At 49.3% G+C, this 20,590-nt stretch overlaps 1 protein-coding gene across 2 annotated transcripts in view; it reads left to right on the forward strand.

The window, feature by feature from the left end:
* Grm3 (glutamate metabotropic receptor 3) overlaps positions 1-20,590 on the forward strand; it is a 193,579-nt gene that overhangs the window by 129,205 nt on the left and 43,784 nt on the right. For both annotated transcript variants that reach the window (XM_004839779.3, XM_087206767.1), the window contains exon 3: positions 520-1,369. In XM_004839779.3, the coding sequence (XP_004839836.1) occupies positions 520-1,369 (850 nt within the window). The remainder of the gene's footprint in view (positions 1-519; positions 1,370-20,590) is intronic.

The raw sequence follows: 20,590 nt of genomic DNA on the forward strand, positions 1-20,590 counted from the left end.
TCTGCCGTGGGGCCTGCTCCAGATGTCCAAGGGAGGTGTCTAGGGAGCACCTGGTGCATCTCAAGGACGGCCCAGGTCGGGGTCCAGGGTGCGCCTGCGCATATCCGGGAAGGTCCACAGGGTGCCCAGGAGCGCTTGGCATCTCTGGAGCTGTCTCAGTGGAGTGCCCAGGCGTCTCAGGGACTGTCCTGAGCAGCGTCCAGGGAGGTGTCCAGGGAGGGGGTCCATCTCAGGGGCTGCCCAAGTCCGCATCCAAGCTGAGCGGGATGCATCTCTGGCAAGGTCCACGGTGGTGTCCAGCAGTGGAGCTTGGGCATCTCGGGGATGGTGCTGGGCAGTGTCCAGGTCGGGTCCAGGGAGGAGCACCCCACGTGCGTCTCAGGCTGTCACCCAGCGCCACAAGGCTGAGGTGCAGCGCGCGCCTGGTGCGCCAGCTCTGCGTCCAGGTGGCCTCGGGCTCAGGTCGGTCGCCAAGGCCCGATCTGAGTCCCCGCCCGCCTCCCGCCCCTCTCCCCGCAGGTGGCCAACCTGCTGCGGCTCTTCCGCATCCCCCAGGTGAGCTACGCCTCCACGAGCGCCAAGCTCAGCGACAAGTCGCGCTACGACTACTTCGCGCGCACCGTGCCGCCCGACTTCTACCAGGCCAAGGCGATGGCCGAGATCCTGCGCTTCTTCAACTGGACCTACGTGTCCACCGTGGCGTCGGAGGGCGACTACGGCGAGACCGGCATGGAGGCGTTCGAGCAGGAGGCTCGTCGCCGGCGCATCTGCGTGGCGGCGGCCGAGAAGGTGGGGCGCTCCGCGCTGCGCCGCTCCTACGACGGCGTGGTGCGCGAGCTGTTGCGCAAGCCGGGCGCGCGCGTCGTGGTGCTGTTCACTCGCGGCGACGACTCGCGCGAGCTGCTGGCGGCCGCGCGCCGCGCCAACGCGTCGCTCACGTGGGTGGCGAGCGACGGCTGGGGCGCGCAGGACAGCGTAGTGCGCGGCAGCGAGCGCGCGGCGCGGGGGGCGCTCACACTGGAGCTGGCCGCGCGCCGCCTGCCGCAGTTCGACCGCTACTTCCAGGCGCTCACGCCCGCCGGCAACCTGCGCAACCCCTGGTTCCGCGACTTCTGGGAGCAGAAGTTCCAGTGCAGCCTGCGGGGCGGCCCGCGGCGCGCGTGCTCCGAGCACCTGGCCCTGGACAGCAGCAACTACGAGCAGGAGTCGAAGATCATGTTCGTGGTGAACGCCGTGTACGCCATGGCGCACGCCCTGCACCGCATGCAGCGCGCGCTGTGCCCCAACACCACCAAACTGTGCGACGCCATGAGGGCGCTGGACGGCCGGAAGCTGTACCGCGACTTCCTGCTCAAGATCAACTTTACAGGTGAGGGGCGGCGAGGCGCGGCCGGACGGGGTACAGGAGGTGGCGCCCAGCGGGGCACGTGTCGCTCTGCCCGCAGGCAGAAAGCCCTGTGTCCCCGGGGTGCGGGTGCAAGGGGGTGAAACCCGCGTGCACCTCAGCCGGCGGGCAGCTCCACGGGTGAGCGGGTGAGGCCCGTCCCTTGGGCAGGGGGTGAAGGCCCCACAGGACCCGTAAACCTCTGCCCAGGCAGGATGCCCTGTGTCAGGGCCACAGAAAGGGCCTTCCTTGGGGCGCAGGGGCGAAGTCCAGCAGGGACTGCCTGATGGAGATCAGCGTCGCAGGTGAGTGGCTGCGTGCCCTGAGGGTACAGGGGTGCGAGCCAGCAGGACCCACACTCCCCCAGCAGAAAGCCCAGGCCCTGCCTCAAAAAGTGCTCGTTCTCGGGGTGTGGGTGATCCTCAGGGGCTCCCTGCTACAGATCGGCTTCACAGGGGAGGGGCGCGGTTGGTCCCAGCGTGCAAGGCTGACATTCAGGGGACCAATAACGTCTGCCCAGGCAGAGAGCGCTGCGTGTCAGGGCCACAGAAGGGTTTGGGGCAGCTGTACAGATGTCCGGAGATGCAGTGTGCCGGCTCTGTGATGCTCGTATCCGTTCTCCAGTGAATGTCTTGGTCACCACACTCTGTGGAAATGAAAGGCCTGGTGCCCCACTGGGGTGGCCCTCTCGTGGCCAGGCCACAGTGCCCTCCTGCCTGTTGTTAGCTGTGGACCGGACACATGCCGTGTGGGCCTTTAATCTTCTTGAGCAGAATTGACACCTCGTTAAGGAACACGGACTTCCCAGCCTGCCTTGTGGGTGATTTCAGCAGAAGAAGCTCTTAACTTTAACAGTGGCTGAGGGAAAACATCACTGTCCCAGAGCCTTAGGGACAGCACAGGTGACTTCCAGGCACCATGGGTCATGTGCTGCTGTACAGAAACTTGCCCTGAAGGCTGGAAGAGCTGTGGATTCTTCAGTTTGTGCTGTGAAATGAAGCAGCTTTTCCACGAGCTTCAGTATGAACAAACTGAAGACTGACGGCAGGCATTCTGGTCAGCAGGGGCCGGCAAGGTATGGGGGGGGGGGACGGTGCTGAGTCTCTATTTCTGAATATTTCTGATTATAGTACTTCATCTTAATCCATTATTAAGATAAACATAACACCTTTAGGTTTGCATTCTCTATTCAGAACCCGAAAGCAGCTCACTAATGCACTTGTCTGGGGACTGTAGCGTACTCCCAAGTCCTAAAATGGTGAGTAGTTGTATCACAGTACAGAAGACTGACGCCAAAGCCAGGGCCTTTGCGGAATGCTCTCCCTGCCATGTCACTAGTAGTCGTGCCCTGGCATCGCCCTTGTCTGAAGTCCCTTTCCACTTGTGCAGCACCATGACGTACATGGGGGTTCCCACCTAGCGCTTACAGGGGCACTCACAAGTCAGGTGGTCCACAGAGTCACAGGACTGGTGAGTGTTGCCTCCCATTGCAAAATCCTCACTCCCCCGACAGTCTTAAAAATAAGCACAAATCACACCATCATGTGCTCTTCGGTATCTTCTTCACTTGCCCCCCAAGGTGGGGGACAGAAGTAGCAGAAACCGCTTGTGTTAGCGTTCGCCTTACTCATCTGAGGAGCACAGCCTCATTCCACTGAGATGACTCCGGAAAGTGGGAAAATGTGGGGTTCTGTATTCCCAGGTATAATGATTCATATAGAAAAGCAAAAATAGAAAAGCAGTGGTGGATTAGCATTCCTCTCAGAATCCTAGATCGGTTCCAAGAACGGACTCTGAAGCTAGTATAAAAAGAGTATTTTTAACAATAAGTGGACTCAGTTACTCATAAATAGCATCTACAGTGCACTTAAATCATACAGACAAAAGATGCTGCAGTGTGTGCCCCCCTTCAGCCGAGACTCGTGCAATCCTTTATCTGTATTCACTGCACAGGTTAACTTTCTTATTCTAGTTCAGCCTTTGCTCCTTACTAAGGACAACAAACAACTATATCCACTCGTCCACACAGAATAAAGTGATGTCAGACTCCAGGGAGCCCTTGCTGCTGTCTCATGTGATCCAGACATCTTCCTTCATGTGACTGCTTGGCCTTCAAAGGCAAAGAAAGGGGCAGAAATAAGGCCAATATTTGGGTAAATAAAACAAAAGTATCTTCTTTTTGTCTGTCTTGTTCAGTTACTGGCTTTGGTTCTGGAATTGAGTCTGGCTGTGCAGACCTGACCATAAAATGCTATTTTAATCTTCTCCATTTGTCAGACATTACTATCATTGCCCAGCTCTGAAGAGAGAAGGAAAGAGAAAAACAGATTTAAACTCCGGAAAATAGAAGGAATTTAGACCTGCCCTGAGATAAATATGCTTAGCGATGAGAACTGGATGAAAAATTCACTGGAGAAGAAAATCCATTGCTACAGGAGGATATCAAGAGGCTAAATTAGCTGAACAGTATATTTACAAAAACAAATACAAAGAATTGACTATAAGAACCCAGCATTTCACTGTGTTGCATACACACACATATCATATCTTATGTTAGAATCCAGATTATAGAATACCAGTCCAGCACCCGTAACTAATATATGACCGAATACAGGCGTATATTTAAATAGGTACTAAGTAGATAGTAATCATATTCATATGTGCCACATTACTGCCTTAAGATTGGAAACACCCAGGGATGCTTTCTTTGTCAGGCATTCTGAAGCAGTGTGCTCCACATTTCTTCAGAAACTATTTTGGTGACTTGGCTCTTGAGGCATCGGTGCAGGCCCAGCAGCACACTCCCGGCAGACACCGCAGTCTGTTCCGGGGCTCAGAGTTCTCGTCCAGCCAACTGCTCGGGCCAAACGAGTTTCTTTAGGAGGAGGGACAGCGACACCCTCCTCCCTGCAGGATGGGAGCCGCAGGCCTCCTGAGATCCTAACCCACAGGCGAGCTCTCTCCAGTGCCTTGGCTCTGCGTTGCCCACGTTAAGCCAGCAGGGGCGCTCCTTTGGCAAGGCAGACTTTGCAGAGCTGTGCCTTGTTCAGCTGCTGCGTGAGGCTCTGCTGCACAGGCCTTTGCTGCCCTCCGTCTAGACCGCCTCGCCCACCTCCCCATTGGCAGCTCTTCCATCCTGATGCCACCAGTCCCCAGCATGCCCTGCCTTCCCGTGCACCTCGCTGGAATAAGCTGGTCCCCCACCTGTCATCACTCACGCCACCCAGCACCCTTCGCTGGTGCCTTCCCTCGTTCCTCGTCTCTGCAGGACTCACCTCTGTGGTATTTGCTCAAGGAAGTTTGCCCTGGACTTTGAGACTGGGATAAGCCCTGTCCCCATGTTCTGTATCATCCTTCCAGCAGCCCTTCCATCCCGCCCTCCAGAGTGGCCCTGGACACCACATACACCAGAGGCTGGCCACTTCTCATCCCACCTAGTCCGCGCCCAAGGTTTCTGCTGCCCCATCCTGTCGGCTGACTGACTCCTGCCCACTCCAGGCAGCCGGGCCCCCGGGATGCACCCAGGCTGCAGGGCAGAGCAGCGCCCACTGCCCACACTCCTGAGGACACAGCCCACCCTCCTGTGCTCTGCAGGACCTGTCCTGTGCTGGGGCCTTGCTGTGTGGCCCTTGCGCTCCCTGCTCCCCTCGATTTTGACCTCTGGCTTCTCCACTGCCCTCTGTCTCTGAGGCTCTCTCCCCTCACCCCACTCCCACTGCAGGAGCCCTGTTCCCTTCACCTACCAGTGTCCTCCAGACCCTTTCATCTTGTGTCCTGTGTGCTGTTTCTGTCATGTCTGTTTGGTCCTCACAGGGGAATGTAACCTCCGTGAATGATGACCCTAAGCAGAGCAGGCACCCAGTGAACAATGGCTTGTTATGATAGCACCTCACACTCATATTTTCTTCCACCTCTGTTACCAGATCATGAGCTCTTTGAGCCACAGGACATAGATTTCCCCTTGGATCTCAAATCTCAGACATCATATAAATGTTTACTGAAAGAATGAGAAATGAGAAAAATAATCATAGATGAATAGATTCCTGTGTGAAAATTTAATGTATATGTTTTATTCATTAACATTAATTTTAAGAACAAGTACACTGTATGAATTCTGAAGTGGCCTGCTTTTACCTAAACACTGCTTTAGTTGAGAGTATTGTTTCCTTTGAGATAAATGTAAAACCAGATGCACTGCAGCTTGAAGAGGTCCATCACCATCATACCGGGACTCTAACTAAAAGTGATTTTCTTCAGGTCCCCATGGGGTTGGGTCAGGGGCGAGGCCAAAAGGCACATTACCAAATCCAGGACCACTTTCGAAGGTGCAGGGGCTGGAGGAAGGGTGAGTCCTGGCACACACCAGGCAGGAGCGGCCTGCGCAGCAGAGGAACTAAAGACAATCCAGAGGGTTAACACCGGTTTCTTTGTGATCCCTTTTTAATGCTCTTGGGCTACTTTCTCACCAAAAGTGGTTCATAAAACACCCAGACTTTACAAGGTGAGCCTGAAATTCCAAACTTTCAGATACTTTTAAAAAAAATGTTCAAAAGCCTTTTTCAGTTAGTAAAATCTTTCCGTGGAGTCCAGTCATCCTGAACCCTAAAGCAGACATTTGAATGAGAATGACATTGGGTGGTGTGGGGCTCTTCAGAATTACTTTGAGAACCACTCCGTGTGCAAGAAAATGTAAGCTCCCCAGGACAGTGGGAAGGGCGGAAACAGCACATTGAGCATCAAGAAACGCATGCCGTGAGGCTGTGTCCCTCACTCTCCGCGCTCTCTGAGATGACCAGAGTGGAGACCGGAATGAGGGGCTGGTTACAGCAGGCCATCCTGGGAGACAGCTCGGCCCGTTCCTCTGGAGGTGGACCCGGGTGTCAGCATCGTCACCTGCACCCGTGGAAGCAGAGGCGAAGCAGCTGTTGGGGGACCTGGTAACCAGGACGCACCCAGACAGGAAGAGGAGGCAAGAGCTCCGGCCACTGAGCAGCCTGCCGGGTGCCATCGCTCCATCCTCACCTGCCGTGTGACCCTCAGCGGGAGGGCTGAAGTAGCTGAGAACCGCGAAGTGACGAGCTTGGTACCCGAAGAAACGTGTCCAAGTTCGCCTAATGCCCACACTGGGCAGACGGTCAAGTTCCTGTGCCGTTCTCCCCGCCCTCGGTCAGACGTTAGGCCAGGCCCGGAGACCCAGCAGGAAGACAGACAGCACCCCTCTTGCTTCAAGGGGACCCCAGCTTCTCCTCCCCAGAACAACCTGGAGGATGGAAGCAGGGTCGTGGGGCACTGCAGGACCAGGGCATCTCAGGGCTCGCTGTTCTGTCTTGGTCTCAGTCTCTGCTTGGGACTGGAAAATGATTGTGTCCCTTGTGATTGTGTCTAGAAAAGATTCAGATCTCACGCACACAGCTCAGCCCGGGGACCGACTTGATGGTCGCCCTGCCTGCCGGCCTGGTGGGCACAGCGGGGCTGGGCAGGAGGCCTGGCGTGGTGTCTGGCTTTGTTCGCTGGCCGCTGTTTTCCTCCCCGTCACTTCCAGGCACAGTGGAGACACCCGCCGGGAGGCTGGGGCCGTGGCCAGGCTGCTTTCCACTTCCCGGCCCCCGCCCTACGTGAGGATCCCTGGGACCCGGGCCCGCTCCTAGGACTGCACTCGCAGGGCCTGGGCCAGGAAGGGCAGGTTTTCCGGGACACTGCACTCCAAGGAATGCACTGCAGCTGGCCGGGCCCCAGCCAGGCCTCCTCTGGAAAAGCACAGGCCCTCCGAGGCCAGCGAGGCAGCCAAAATGGAAATGGCCGCATCTTTAGATGAATGGGCTTTGAAGGCCCTGGGAGAGCAGGCTGCTCGGGATCTGGCCTCCCTCCACGGAACATTTGTACTTCCCACAGAGCGCAGAAACTTGCTCCAGCATTGCTGATCAGAGCCTTTCCGAAACGTGAAGATAAATAGCCTGTGCTTCTTCCCCTTTCCTCCAGTCAGCTCCCCCGGGTCGCAGGAATAAGGTGTGGACCCTCAAAGGGCAGTGCTAATGTGGGCCCTTCCTCGTTTATGCATCGTGTGTCTGCGCTTTGGTGGCTTAAAGCCTGAGAAACAGCTCCCATTTTAGGGTCACACGGGAGAACAAGCCTTGCAGAAACTTCATTTTCTACTTTGGCCTTGGCTTTCTGCTGATGTTGCTTCTTATTACCACAATTGTCTTTATAGTTGCTATTACTGCTTCGTAATCCTTAGCTTATCTTGATTTATTTGAAGAGCCATCCTGTCCCCAGTGAAGTATGAAGAGATGGATCCTACCACTTTGCTAATAGAAAAATTATTCCCAGACACTTTAGATACTGTGGTACATTTACAGGAAGACCACTCACAAAGGTATCTGGAGGCTGGAAAAAGTACTTTGAGAGCTTAAATGCTATATTTTATGCGTGAATGCTCACAGTATCCTGTCATGCCGGGCACAGTGGCGCACACCTGTAATCCTAGCATTCTGAGAGACTGAGGCAGGAAGACTTCAAGTTCTAGCCCAGCTGGGACAACTTTTAAAAGTTTAAAAATGTTTAAAAAGGGCCAGGGATGCTGCTCAGTGTGAAGGCCCTGGGTTCAAGCCTCAGTACTGTAAATAATAGTGATAATCCTGTAAAATAGGTAGATATTATTCCCTTCAATTTTATAGATTCAAACAAGCCTCAGAGTAGTTAATGGCATTCTCAAATTTGTAGAGCTGTGTGCCCTCCAAAGCCAACTTACCTATTCCTTCATCACTTTACTTTTCCCTGCTACTTCCTGTGGAGAAAAGAAGCACCTAGAACAGAATGGGCTCGGTGCCATTGCTGCTGGTCCCAGCTGAACATGAGCAGTTCAGTGTTGTTCACAGGGTGCTTGTCAGTCTTTCACTAATTGTCATAGCCGTGTCCTCGGTACAGAATGACTCACGGCACACTCCTCCAGGGTGTGGCTCGCTCCCTGCTTGAGAGCATCAGATTTTGGTGCAATATTATACTCTTACCAGGAGTAAGTTGCAAGAAAAGTAATCACCATTCTTAAGTGCTATTTAAGGCATTTTTCTTCCTATCGCCCCATTTTCTCACTCTAATTACAAATCTCCATACTTAGTTAAAAGTAAAAGGGGAAGTAATGAGTATGAAACGTCTAAGATTCCCACCCAGGACCATAATAGTTTTGTGGCTCTGTGGTGTGTTTGCATGTTTTTCTTGATGGGTTCATTGTCCTTAGTGGATGTTGGTTATTGTTTTATAGCACATCTCACAGCTCAACTTTTACTTCTAAAAAAAATTACCACAGCTTCTTTCATGAATTAGAACTCCTGAGGAACTTTCTTTCACAAAGCTTTAGTTATAGCCCATTCAGTTTCCAGTAACCACGTAGTAGCACTCTATCAGCTTTTGGGGGTGCTTACAAAAAAGGCATCTCCATCCCTAAAACGTTTACAAGTCAAATAAAGCCGTAAACTTTGATTGTGTCAGTTTTAATAAAAGTGGAAAATAAGGAAGTGGTAATGCAGGGAAGTACCCAAGTTGGGGGAGAGCCTGGCCGATGTGGGGTGGCTGGGCACAGTTAGCCGGTGGAGATGGAGATGTGACGTCAGAGGGGTCATAGGTCCAGAGCATCAGAGGTGTGGAAGGACTTTGACTTTACCTCTGAGGTTAGAAATCACTGGGAGAGTCTGAGAAGTGACCTGAACAATGTGAAACACGTAGAATAGGGCACATCTAAAATTATGGCTACAGATTGAGCAAAGCTACTAGAGAACCTAAAGAGACCCGTCCATGCTGATGTCCTAATACATTTCTTCTATACATATTTGGGGTTCTCAGCCACTTTAATTTCTGGAGTGAAAGCCATTGAATTAAAATCCCCAAGGTACTTGAGTAGACCCAGCATCAGTTCTCTCTACTGTGCAATATACCACTTAAGATCAAGTGCATTTATTTTTCATTTTCAATTGTAACTTTTATCCTTAAGACTAGATTCAAGTACTTATCAAAATCGTGATGTATTTCAATCAAAATCTGTACACTCCCATCCAGACCACCTGTCTTATAATTGTTGATCATGCCTAAGGAAAAACGCCCCTGGGGATCTTTGCTTGGCCCTGAAGGTGGGAAAGTGAGATATTCTTCCAGTCATGCATGCATCTGTCTTCCTGTAGCAGAACACCTCTGATCCAGTTGTGTGACTTCACTCCATCTTGCTCATAACAGGAATAGGAAGGTGGCCTCCTTCCATCCCGATAGTATCACTAATGATAGGAACATGATACAGTATTATAGACTTCACTGATCAATGTGTTATTTCTGCAACAATTATTGAATCATCTTTCTTATGTCAATGCTGGAAAAGGGACAAAGAAGGAGGGTGCTGAAGAGACGGCTGCTCAAGTCCTGGAAAAGGCAAGCATGCATCTTGAAACAGCATGAGGCAGGGTCATTAGGGACTGGAACAAGTTAGGGCCAGAAAGTCATCCCTTTAGGACTATAGGCGTAGAAAGGTACCTTTATGTGTGGTGTCCCGTTTGGTTTTTATACCCTTCTTAAACTGTGTTCCTTGCACATAGTTGAAGGGGATACACATTCCACCTGGGGAGTGGTTGAAGCGCAGGAGGGGCAGAAGGACGCCCTCCAAAGAGGAGCATGGAGGGTGAGTGGTGTCTGCTTAGGGATCACACGTAGGACCTCTAAAGAGCCCCCAGACTGGTACCAAGGCCTTCTCCTCTCCAGTTTTTGATGACCGTAGATTTTTTTCAATTTATAAAGAAAACCACCGATTCTGACCTGTGTTGATTCATTCGATATCATCCCTTGTAAAAGCGTAAATAAATAAAGTCAAGAATCTAGGCATCTCTGTTCAGTATTGCTGAAGAAAGTGCCGAAGCCCCTTATATAGTTGTGCACATCTTCAACAATTGAAAACCTAGCACACACAACTTTGTTTACAAGAATAACATCAATATAACCTGAAGTGAAAAGATGACATTCTGCTAGAAATTCCTGACTAGTTACTGCTTTTTTCTGAAGAAAAGCTAAAGTGATATATTCCATATCATCAGGAGTTTCATACTTGGGTTCCACTTCATCAAAAATGACAAGGTAATCTTCCTTGGTCCCTCCAAATTGGGAACTACTTCACATGATCTATGGGCTGAAACACTTTTCTTTATAAATTCCAAAATACCTCTTTTCTTGAAGCCAATCTTTGGCTAATGACTCTATCATAGAAGGTAACTGATTCAAGGTAACTTCCACCCAACCAACTGTTTTGATATAAATAAAATTCACTGGGCATGAGGTCCGCCCCCAGATGTGACTTTCACTAGCTCTGTGGCCTTGAAGAAGTCACTGGAGCTTGCTGGGACTCAGTTGTACACCAAAGGAAAGAACAGTTTTCAAAAAACCCTATCTTTTTCCTGAAATTTTTTGATTAAAACATTCATCACACACACACATGCACATATACACACACACACAACATACAGACAAACATATTGGAATATGTTCCCATATTTTCTCACAAAGACTCCATGGAATTATTTGTCCACTTTATCTTTTCATCTCATAAAACAGGGAGTCATTTTCCCATTCCATCAGTTCTACCTGGTCAGCATGGTGTCTTGTCCTGTGGCAGATCTCTCATCCCCATGGGCCACTGTCACTTTTCCTGTTTACTTGGAGCTCACAATGAAGTTTCCAAGACCTGTATTTACCTCTGAATTTCACTGTAAGGGAGCATCAGGGAACAAGGAGGGAACGGAGAGCATAAACCGATGGCAACTCACTTGGGCCATAAATCTTTGTGTACCACACATGTGGTGCCATCCAGTGGCTTCATAAGCCATTATTAGAGTAAAAGCTCATAAGTGACAGGAGTAAAGGTTTGCCAAGGGCCTGGGAAAAACATGTAGCTTTATGTCTTTTCAGTGTTTTTTCCAGATTGTGAATATAAAGAATCAACTTTTGAACTCTAAGCCATTTTTAGCCCAGTCCTAAAAGAAGCAATAAGAGCAAGTGTGTTGCTCCATGAACCACTTTCCCTTCTCCATCCTGGGTGCAGGACTTCCCCTTCCTGCCATGTCTCCTTTCCCAGGCACCATCAGCTCCGGGTATCCAAGGTGGGTGAACACAGACACAGCACGTAGGTGACAGTCCTTTGCCGCCTGAGGCATCTGTAATAGATATCTTCCAGATCCTAAACTCTGCCCTTTGTTACTGGCAGAACTGGAAGGAACCTTAGAGAGAAGCCTGTAACCCCTGCAGGCTCATTAGAACTCAGGAGGTGCTGCAGACGTGGCAGATACCCATTTGTGTAACTAACTCTCTTCTGTCCTTTCCCTCTCAGTCTACTATAATTCATTTGCTAGATGAGGAACCCAGAGATCTATTTAGATGGTAAAATGTTTATATAATAGAACTACAATTATCTATTGATATATAGTACTACATATTTATATGTAAGCTATATAACTGATATTTCGCTATTTATAGACTTAAAATTTACTAATTTTTATCCAGCTTAGCAAGTCTACAATCCAGAACAAAAGTTCTACCACTCTACTCCATCCATGTGAGTAAGCATCATATGTACTTACTATGTTCACAATCATTGCAGCTGTTTAGTTTGAAATGATTTTATAATAAATACTCCATTTTTTAGGTAACAGTAATGAGAATGTCATAAGTACTAGTAGGAAGATACAAATGAGAAAAAACATGTGAGAAATGCTCCAGGTGCTGAGAAAATGACTGATTTTGCACTGCACACGTAAGACTTGGACAGTGTGGTGGGTTCTCATGGCGGAGACGGCCCCACAGCTGTGTGCAGCTTCTGCAGTTGTGCCTCGTGGCTGTGTGTGAGAGACAAACTCAGCCTAGAAAATCGGGGACACATGGCAAAGGCTAGAGAGCCGGTTTCCTCTGATGCTGGTTACCCATGTGTTAAGAATTTAGAATCAAGTTCCCCAAATCACAGTGCATGCACGCTCAGTAAACACTTTACTGCTACAACTTGTCACAGGCCACAGCTGGCTCAGTAGTGCAAGAGCCACGAAAGCTAAGCCAGATCAAAGTGAGCATCAAGGTGGTGGGAGATGCTGGGAAAGTCCTCCACATTTGCAGGGAGCGTCAAGGGGAATCCAGCCCGGTAGACTGGGAAGAGGACCCCATGTCCATTTACCCCTGCATGTGTTTGTGAAGATGACGATGAGATCACACAAACTCCGCTCAATCTCCTCGCACTTGGAGCACACACTCGGGAGCGGCTTTGCTGTCTGGTCGTCACTGCGTGGAGAACCATCGCATTTGCTCTGTGTAACGAATGGTCTGACTTGTCAGACCACCCAAGTGCCTGTCTTGGCGCATTGTTCTATGCAAAGAGAATTGCACCTACATTTTTATTTTCCTTTGGAGAGACAGTGTAGTAGAGAGAATGATGTCTCATCATACTGCTCTTCATCATTATCAGGACTTGGAGAGTTACTTCAGAGTTCAAGATTCTTTTTTCTCTAATTTAAAACTACAACATAAAAATAAATGATATTGTGTTTCAAGTAATAAAATCCATATTCATCTGCTAAGTGTGCAGAATTCTCCCTATAAAGCTAATTAACTGGATAAAAGGTCCATATCAGGCTTTAAGCAGTTCCTGTCTCTCAGGGCCTAACTCAGTAATTAATTATGTTTCTGAGTCTCTGAAAACACTTTTTCAGTGTCATGGGTCTTTAGAAATGAAACAACTTGGGCATCGTGCAAAATATCTTAATCTCTTATCTGTTTAGGGTTGAATCAAATTCCTACACGGGAGCAAAATTGAATGACTTCCAATGAGGCCTGCATATTTTCATCATTTAATCAGTTATTTACCTCACAGCTCGGATAAAACCAGTTGAACTCTTAATCGACCTCATTTTTACAGCATCGTTAACAGGGGTGACCACCCAGCCTTTCAGGGCCCGTATAGCATTGTTTGGTTGAAGTCAGACTTTACTGAAGCACAGTTCAGGTGGGGAGGGAGGATGCACGTGGAATTGTTTGTCCCGCACAGATGTGTGGCTGATGGGCCACCCCAGGTCCTCTCAAAGCTCCAGGTGCCAGGCGGGGCACCCATGGACACATCACAGTGGCCAGGACTTGTGAGCAGCACAATCACATTAATTAATTTTATTTCCCCATTAAGGAGAATACCTTGGCAATTCAAGACTGTCCAGGAGACGTGGCATTTTATCAGCTCACGCCCTAAGTGTGGCTTGCTGAGGGAGAGCCTGGGGTGCACATGGGCTAGGGAGCTGGCTCTCTGGAGGAAGAAGAGAAAGGCTGGGAGACGCGTGCCCACTGAGCCACTCTCTGGCCCCCACCGTGTGTTTCTCCACTTCCAGTTTGCCAGCGCCAGCAGCTGTGGTAGAGTCCTCAGGGAAGGTCAGCGGGAGACCGTCCGAGCACCATCCGAGACGGGCAGGGGCAGCATGGGTCAGCACAACCCTGAGCCCGGAGCTGACACCCTGGACAGAATGAACGTGCTCACCTCCTCTGTGTTCACTCTCCAGTGGCAAGTGCAAATCCTTCAAGTCATCCTTAAAAAAATAGGAATATAAACTGCCAAAAATAGCTAGTAGATGCAGGTAGGCAGTATCAGAAGGCACACACCTTTCTGAAGGCATAAAGCCACCTGCCTGGACAACTGGGAACCAGGCTTGTTTCTCTGTCCCTTGAGATGCTGTAGTGCCACCCTAACAGAGCTGGAGAGAGGGTCGAAAATTTTAATTACAGGTTCCTTTAATTACGAGCTCCCTTGCTATGTTTACCAAACAGCTAGTAGCCCTGAGGGTAGATTAGCCTCTTTAAAATCATGTTTTAATCTCCTTTGTAATTGCAGTTTGGTTGCTGGTGTAAATTACCTAGTCTGCCACCACCTTCAGCACCAGCCATTCCTCGGAGCAAATAATTTTGAATTAAAAGGCTGGTATCTATCCAGAAGTTCCCAAAATGTTTCATGGACTCCGTGAATTATGCATTAACAGAATTCTTTAAAAAGAAGGCAAGAGGTTCCTTTGATGTCAAGCAGGATTTTCATCATATTATGGACTATTAATTTCTAGACTCTCTTAAGATGTGGTTTCTTGAAATCTGTGTTCAATTTAGGACTTATTACTGATCTTTCTCTAACCTTTATATTTTATTTTAACAGCATCATGTGTCACCCTGGAGGCGGCAGGTTCTGGCAGAAACCTGGTGGTTGATTTGCAAGGAGGGGTGGAAATGGAGACAAGATGGCTGCACACCCGCCATCTGCTGGACAGAATGTGCACACTCACACTCGTAACAACTTGGAGGAGCTTTAGACACACCCTGGGGTCCAGTCAGGGGCCCAGATGTGCATTGCAGCCCCTGCACACGCACAGGACACCCCTGCCCCCCGTGACTGGGCAGCTCCCAGCAGATGGCCTTTGCTGGACAGGCTGGATCTTGAGCTGTGATCCCTATTCCATATGGAAATGTAACACTGCAGATTACTCAGAAAGAAGAGTGCTCAGGTTCCACCACCCGCCATATGCAAATGGCACTCTGGGGCATTATTGACCTTATACACAGGTTCACACTACTCCTGTCATTCATATTCACTCTCTTCTCTCCCTCCTTCTCTTGCACTTTGAAGTTTATAAGCACTGTACCTCTCTTCCCCCGTGCAGATGCGCCTCCCACATGAGTTGAGCACACACATTTTACATCCAACCTCTAAGAAGGAAGGTGCACTGTGCCTAATTACTCCAGAACATGCACAAACTAGGGCCATCCTGAGCACACCCAGATGAAACACCATAGACAGAATCACCTCTCAGCCTGTGTCTCCTGCCAACTCAGATTGCAGAAGAACAGACAGACCAAGGTGAAATGAGCCATGTAGCGAAGGATCCAGGCTGAAGTAGGGAAGAGAAAGAGCACTGAGACTGTTGGACTCTCTCATGTTTGTATTCATTCATCCGTGGGGAAGTGTCATCAAATGTCAGGTAGTTTCATGAGCACCTCCGGATCACGTTCAGAAGGCTGGGTCAGAATCAGACGCTGCAGAGCGAGGCTGGAGCGTCCAGTGAGGCCGAGGCACTGGGGATCCTCCGTGGGCTTTGAGGAGAGGGTGGGGCTGCCGTTCCCATCACTGCCATGAAGGCTGCAGTGAGCGCTTTCAGGCTTTCGCTCCAGTAGTGAAAAACAGCCCTTCCTGCCTCCCTCAAGGGTGCACAGGCTCCTACACAATGTAATGTGAGACCCCATTACGGATGTTTCCAGGTTCAAAGATCTGGGGATATTCAACATGAACCACCAGGGAGTAGGTGAAGAAAGAAAGGCACAGAGAGGATCCTGAGCTACTCAAATATTTAGAAATAAAATGGTTGTCTTAGTCAAGACCCTGAGAGGAAGAGCAGTTGATACAGTAGAACAAAAAGAAAAAATCCTATTCTCCTCATCTGTGAATACAGACTGACCTCTGAGGAACGCAAGCTTGCCAGGTGTAGATCAGATGGAACTTCATGCTTTCTCATTATCCTATAATTATCACCATAATTTAAAACTTATGAATAGCTGTCTCTAAGGAAACTGCAATGTTTTATATATGCCTCCTAATGTGTCTCCCTAGGATTGTTGTTAAATTATAAAATGGTATATTATTGAAAGTTAAGCAAAAAATGCCATTACCATCTAGGCTATATTCCATTTTAGATTTCCTTTGGGGAAATACTCAGTTCTCCTGCTCACTTTCGATGAGGTGAATCAGAGCAGAGCCGCGATTCCAATCTTACTTAGGAATATAAAACTGACTGAAAATACAGTGCAGCCCCCTCCTCCCTCCTGGGTATGCACTGTGTCTGGTTGATGAATGCTGGCTCGTGAGCTGTCCGGAGCCTGAGCTTGAACGCTTTTTGGGTTAACTGTTACAGAAAATTGAAAGTACAACTTTGGCTGGAGGTCAGTGGAGAAAACAGGAAACATTTTTCCAATTCTCTTGGATGCCAGGGTTCAGCCGCTGTCTTGCATTTATTTGTCCACCAGGTAAATACTTAATGAAGCCCCTGCCATATTAAGCCCTGTACCTACAGATCGAGACTAGAGAGGTGTTGGCGTCTGCCTTTGAGGAAGTTAATCTACACCAGAATGTGCATGTGTAAAGCGGGGATCATCCAGCCCACGTGGACACAGCTGGCCATTCACTTCCTCCTGTGCTCTCTGGCATCATGGCTTCTGTTATGTTCACTGCAGACACCCACGATTCCGCTGTCTGTCCTCCCTTCCGACTTGACCGTTCTCTCAGTCTGCGTGGCAGTTTTCTCCTCCTTATCCTGGGTCCAGACTCAGATGGTGGACTGTCACAAGTCTCAGTCCTGTCTACCCTTCTGCATGTGTCCCCTGCTCCCTGACATCAACACCATCCACAAGATAATCACAGATCTCCTCTCTCCTCCCTGGCCTTTCTGCTGGCATCCACAGTGCGTATGTGATGACCTTTTTGCGGTCCCTTCTTAGTTATCTAAAAACATCTCAAGGTTAGCATGTTCAGTTTAAAACTCAAAGACTTCTGTTTCCAGTTTTCCTCTCTTCTCGCTCTACCTTCCCTCTCCCAAAGGGGAAAACATTGTTCTTCTACTTACCGTTTGTCTCACCAGCATCCAAGCTGTGCATCTTCATCTCTTACTTCAGTCTCTGAAGCTTAATGATTTCCCTGTCTCCATCCTTACGCTAATTTCATTGTCCACGTAGAAACTACAGTGTGCTGTTAAAAATCCAAATTTATCATGTCCCATGAGCACTTCTTGCTGGTAAGAGAATGGCATCTAAGCACACTCCTAGAAAGCATCAGGCCCTTCTGAGCTTGCCCCTTCTTGGCACTCCAGCTTCGTGTCTGCACCGCTTCCCCTTGCTCTCCTGGGCCCAGTGCACACCAAGCTGCCCGGCCTTGAGAACTCAGTGTCTGCTGTTCCTTCCAGATGGAACCTTCTGGCATAATCTCCCCCAGACATCCTTGAAGCTCTGTGCGACCACTGCTTCCCTAAAGAAGCCTTCCCTGGTCACGTACAGCACCACTGCTCACCACTCTGTACCGTTTTCTCTTTTTAGGTTTTGTCATAGCACTTGTCAAATTTAACACTGTAGCCCACCATGCTGATTTCCTTGGGAGCAAGGGTCAAAGGTGTGTTGATCACTGTTACATCCCTCACATATACTGAACGTGAGATGAATGAATGAATTGATGTTAAATTCAATATTATGCAGACTCAAAGAAGCTTCACATACTCTAATTTGGGAAGGTCAATCAAAACTAATACATGTCTCAAGACAAATAAGAGTTAGACAATTGAACAAAGACCCAGGCAAAGGAATTGCATGTGCAGTGGAACAGGCAGAGCCAAGCAGAACCATTTCAGGCTGGGAATGTCTGGCATTCCTGGAGCACAGAGCAGGAGTGTGGGACAGTGCGGGGGTCAGGAAGGAGGAGGAGGAGGAGCCAGCCTTTGTTGGAGAGGTCGAATGATTACAGAGGACATCACATTTGTTGAGAACTGCTGCTCATGAAGGTGCATACCACTGAAGGGTTTCTTGTCTTTGCTCTTGCAGTGCAGGGACCACACCCCAGCATTACTCCCGTGCTCTCCGCCTGAGCTGCATCCCCAGCCTGGCTGAAAAGTTTGCTCAGAGGTGATGCAGAGCTTCAGGAGAGTGGTTCTGACAGCACTTGGAGGTGGAGAGCAGTGGGGGCTCGGGGCCTTCCACTGAAGGAGGGAAGTCGGCCACCGCACTCAGTTTCCTCTGGAAGGATATAATCTAGGTTTTCTGGGCCATTCTAGGACTGTGATAGTAATGCTTCTAGGAGTGAAAGGATATGTGTGAATTAAGGGAAAAGGAGAAAACTTTAGGCCTTCCAGGCTTTTCAACATCTCCCCCTTTAACTAAAAAGAGACAGTTCTTTTTAACTATTCAAAATTAAGCTCACAAATATAGTCTCAAAAGTTATCAGTGGATGAGATGCTCAAAACAATAACGTTTATCCAGAAGCCACTTCGGTTGCAGAAGCGACTATCGAGTGTGCAATCTATAGTATCGGACCCAATATTAGTGGAATTTGGACCCACTGAAGTGGACGCACAAGACCACAGGCATGCGCACGCGCACACACACACACACACACCCTGGGATCACCTCTTGATTGTTGTATCTTTTTTTTTTTTTTGGTACCGGGGATCGAACTCGGGGCTTGTGCTTTCCAGGCAAGTGGCAGAACCACTGAGCTAAATCCCCGGCCCTGGGATCACCTCTTTAGACACTGTCTTGTACTGCAGCCCGGGCCATTCCTTCTACTGCGGACCACTGCTCTCCATGGTGACAGTAGAAAAGTGAGATCCTCCCTGAAGGACCCCCTCAGAAACCCACAGATCACACTTCAAAGGTGACATGGTGGCTTTGCTGGAAAGGAAGCCTGGCTTGTCACTCCTCATTGCTCACTCACCAAGCGCTCCCTGCTGGGCTCACCTCGTGCCTCTCAGGCTGCATGCTAAGGATGAGCAGGACACGGGCTCGGCCTTCAGGACAGCTGAGAGGGCCATGGTAACAGCTGAGGTGAATCAGCACCTGGAGGCAGAAGGAACAGGTAGGTAAATTAGACTGGGGACCTGAGAATCAGGGTGGGGTGGAACAGGACATCTTAAACTACAAACAACACGGCAGAGCCGTTCAGCCCTCCACTTGTTCCTGGGACTTTCACTTACTAGTTAACATGACTCAGTCTCTTTTATACTAAGTTCCCTCATCTGTAAATTATCACTCAGGACCCAATCTATTGAGTCGTTGAAGCTCAGTGGGACAACTGACATGTAGCAGGGAGCCAAATAGATGCGTCTGCAGCAATACGTGTGATTTGGGACTCCTTCCTTGTAGGGTTAAGAGAAGGGGCTGTGGAGAAGGTGCACAGTGGACTAGAGAAAGGGCGTTACTTAGGAGCAAAGACACACATATGCTGAAGGCCTCAATGCGCAGCAGGTGCCTGCAGCCTCAGTCACTTCCCACTGTACCAAAGTCCCAGAAACCAAATTCAGTTAGCGATGAAAGGAAGCTCTGGCCCTACAGTGCCACAGAGAGCAGTCACCTTCCTGGATACATAGACCATCACTGTGGGTTGGAGCGTCCCTCCTGGACACCACGTCCTGACTTGCTGGTCAGACTTCTGACCCAAAGACGGCAGGAAAACCACAACATCTCGCTGGCCTCCATGCAGGGACCTCCCGGACACAGCTCAGACTCTGCTGGGAGAGGCAACTGCTTAGAGAGGGTATCCTGTGAGCTGATGGAGCCTTCTCCGCCTGGAAGAGCGCTTCACTTTGCACCACAGTTAGCACAGCTGGGGGCTCTTGATGCCATTTGCCGAATCCACAGGATGAAAAGAGAGAGAAATAGCTGTCATTGTTTGTATGTCTTTACACGTGTGTGGGAAGCAGTGAATCTAAGAAAAAAATAATTTTTCACCTTTCTTCTTTGTTGTGCAACAATTTTTGCAAGTTTCTTCCTTCTAAAATCACACATTATTGAGCAGAGCTTTGAGAAAAAGACTCTACATCCATTCCAATTGCTACCTTAAAAATGCTATGCTTGTGCTTCAAATGAATTACCATATTGTGCATTCAAGAACGACAGTCATAGATCCTAAAGCCGACAGCGGAAATGTTCTGAGGACAAATTGGAAACTGTTTCAAGAACAGTCCTGAACAGCAGCGACAGTGAGAGACAGGCTGAGATCAAGCTAAGTGCTGCCCAGCGGGCTGGGGACGACCAGCGTCTCACTCACCAGAAAACTGGTTTCCACAGTGCGATTAATTCCTCCGAGCACTTCATCAAGGTGCGCGACCTTTCTCACCTTTGCATGCCACCATCACAGGCCATCTCCCTGTCTTTCCAAAGTTGCCCATGGCTAGTTCTAAAGTGAAAAGTACTTGCTAAAATCAAAAGAGTCAAAAATTATCTTCCTACCCTACCGAGGGTCCTCTGAGCTCAAAACACAAAGGGGACAGAAAGTGGGTGTGTCAGGCTATGTGCCCAACCTTAGATGCGCCCAGAGATGGGAGGCTCCCTGGAGCCCTCATATTCTTACTTTCTGTTCCAAACATTGTCTGTTCCCAGATTACCACGTTGATGTCTAGGGCTGATACTTTGCTCATG

The sequence above is a fragment of the Heterocephalus glaber genome, unplaced genomic scaffold (assembly GCF_053883595.1).
Source record: "Heterocephalus glaber isolate CG9 unplaced genomic scaffold, H.glaber_assembly_v1.0 deba00000678, whole genome shotgun sequence".
NCBI classification, from domain to species: Eukaryota; Metazoa; Chordata; class Mammalia; order Rodentia; family Bathyergidae; genus Heterocephalus; species Heterocephalus glaber.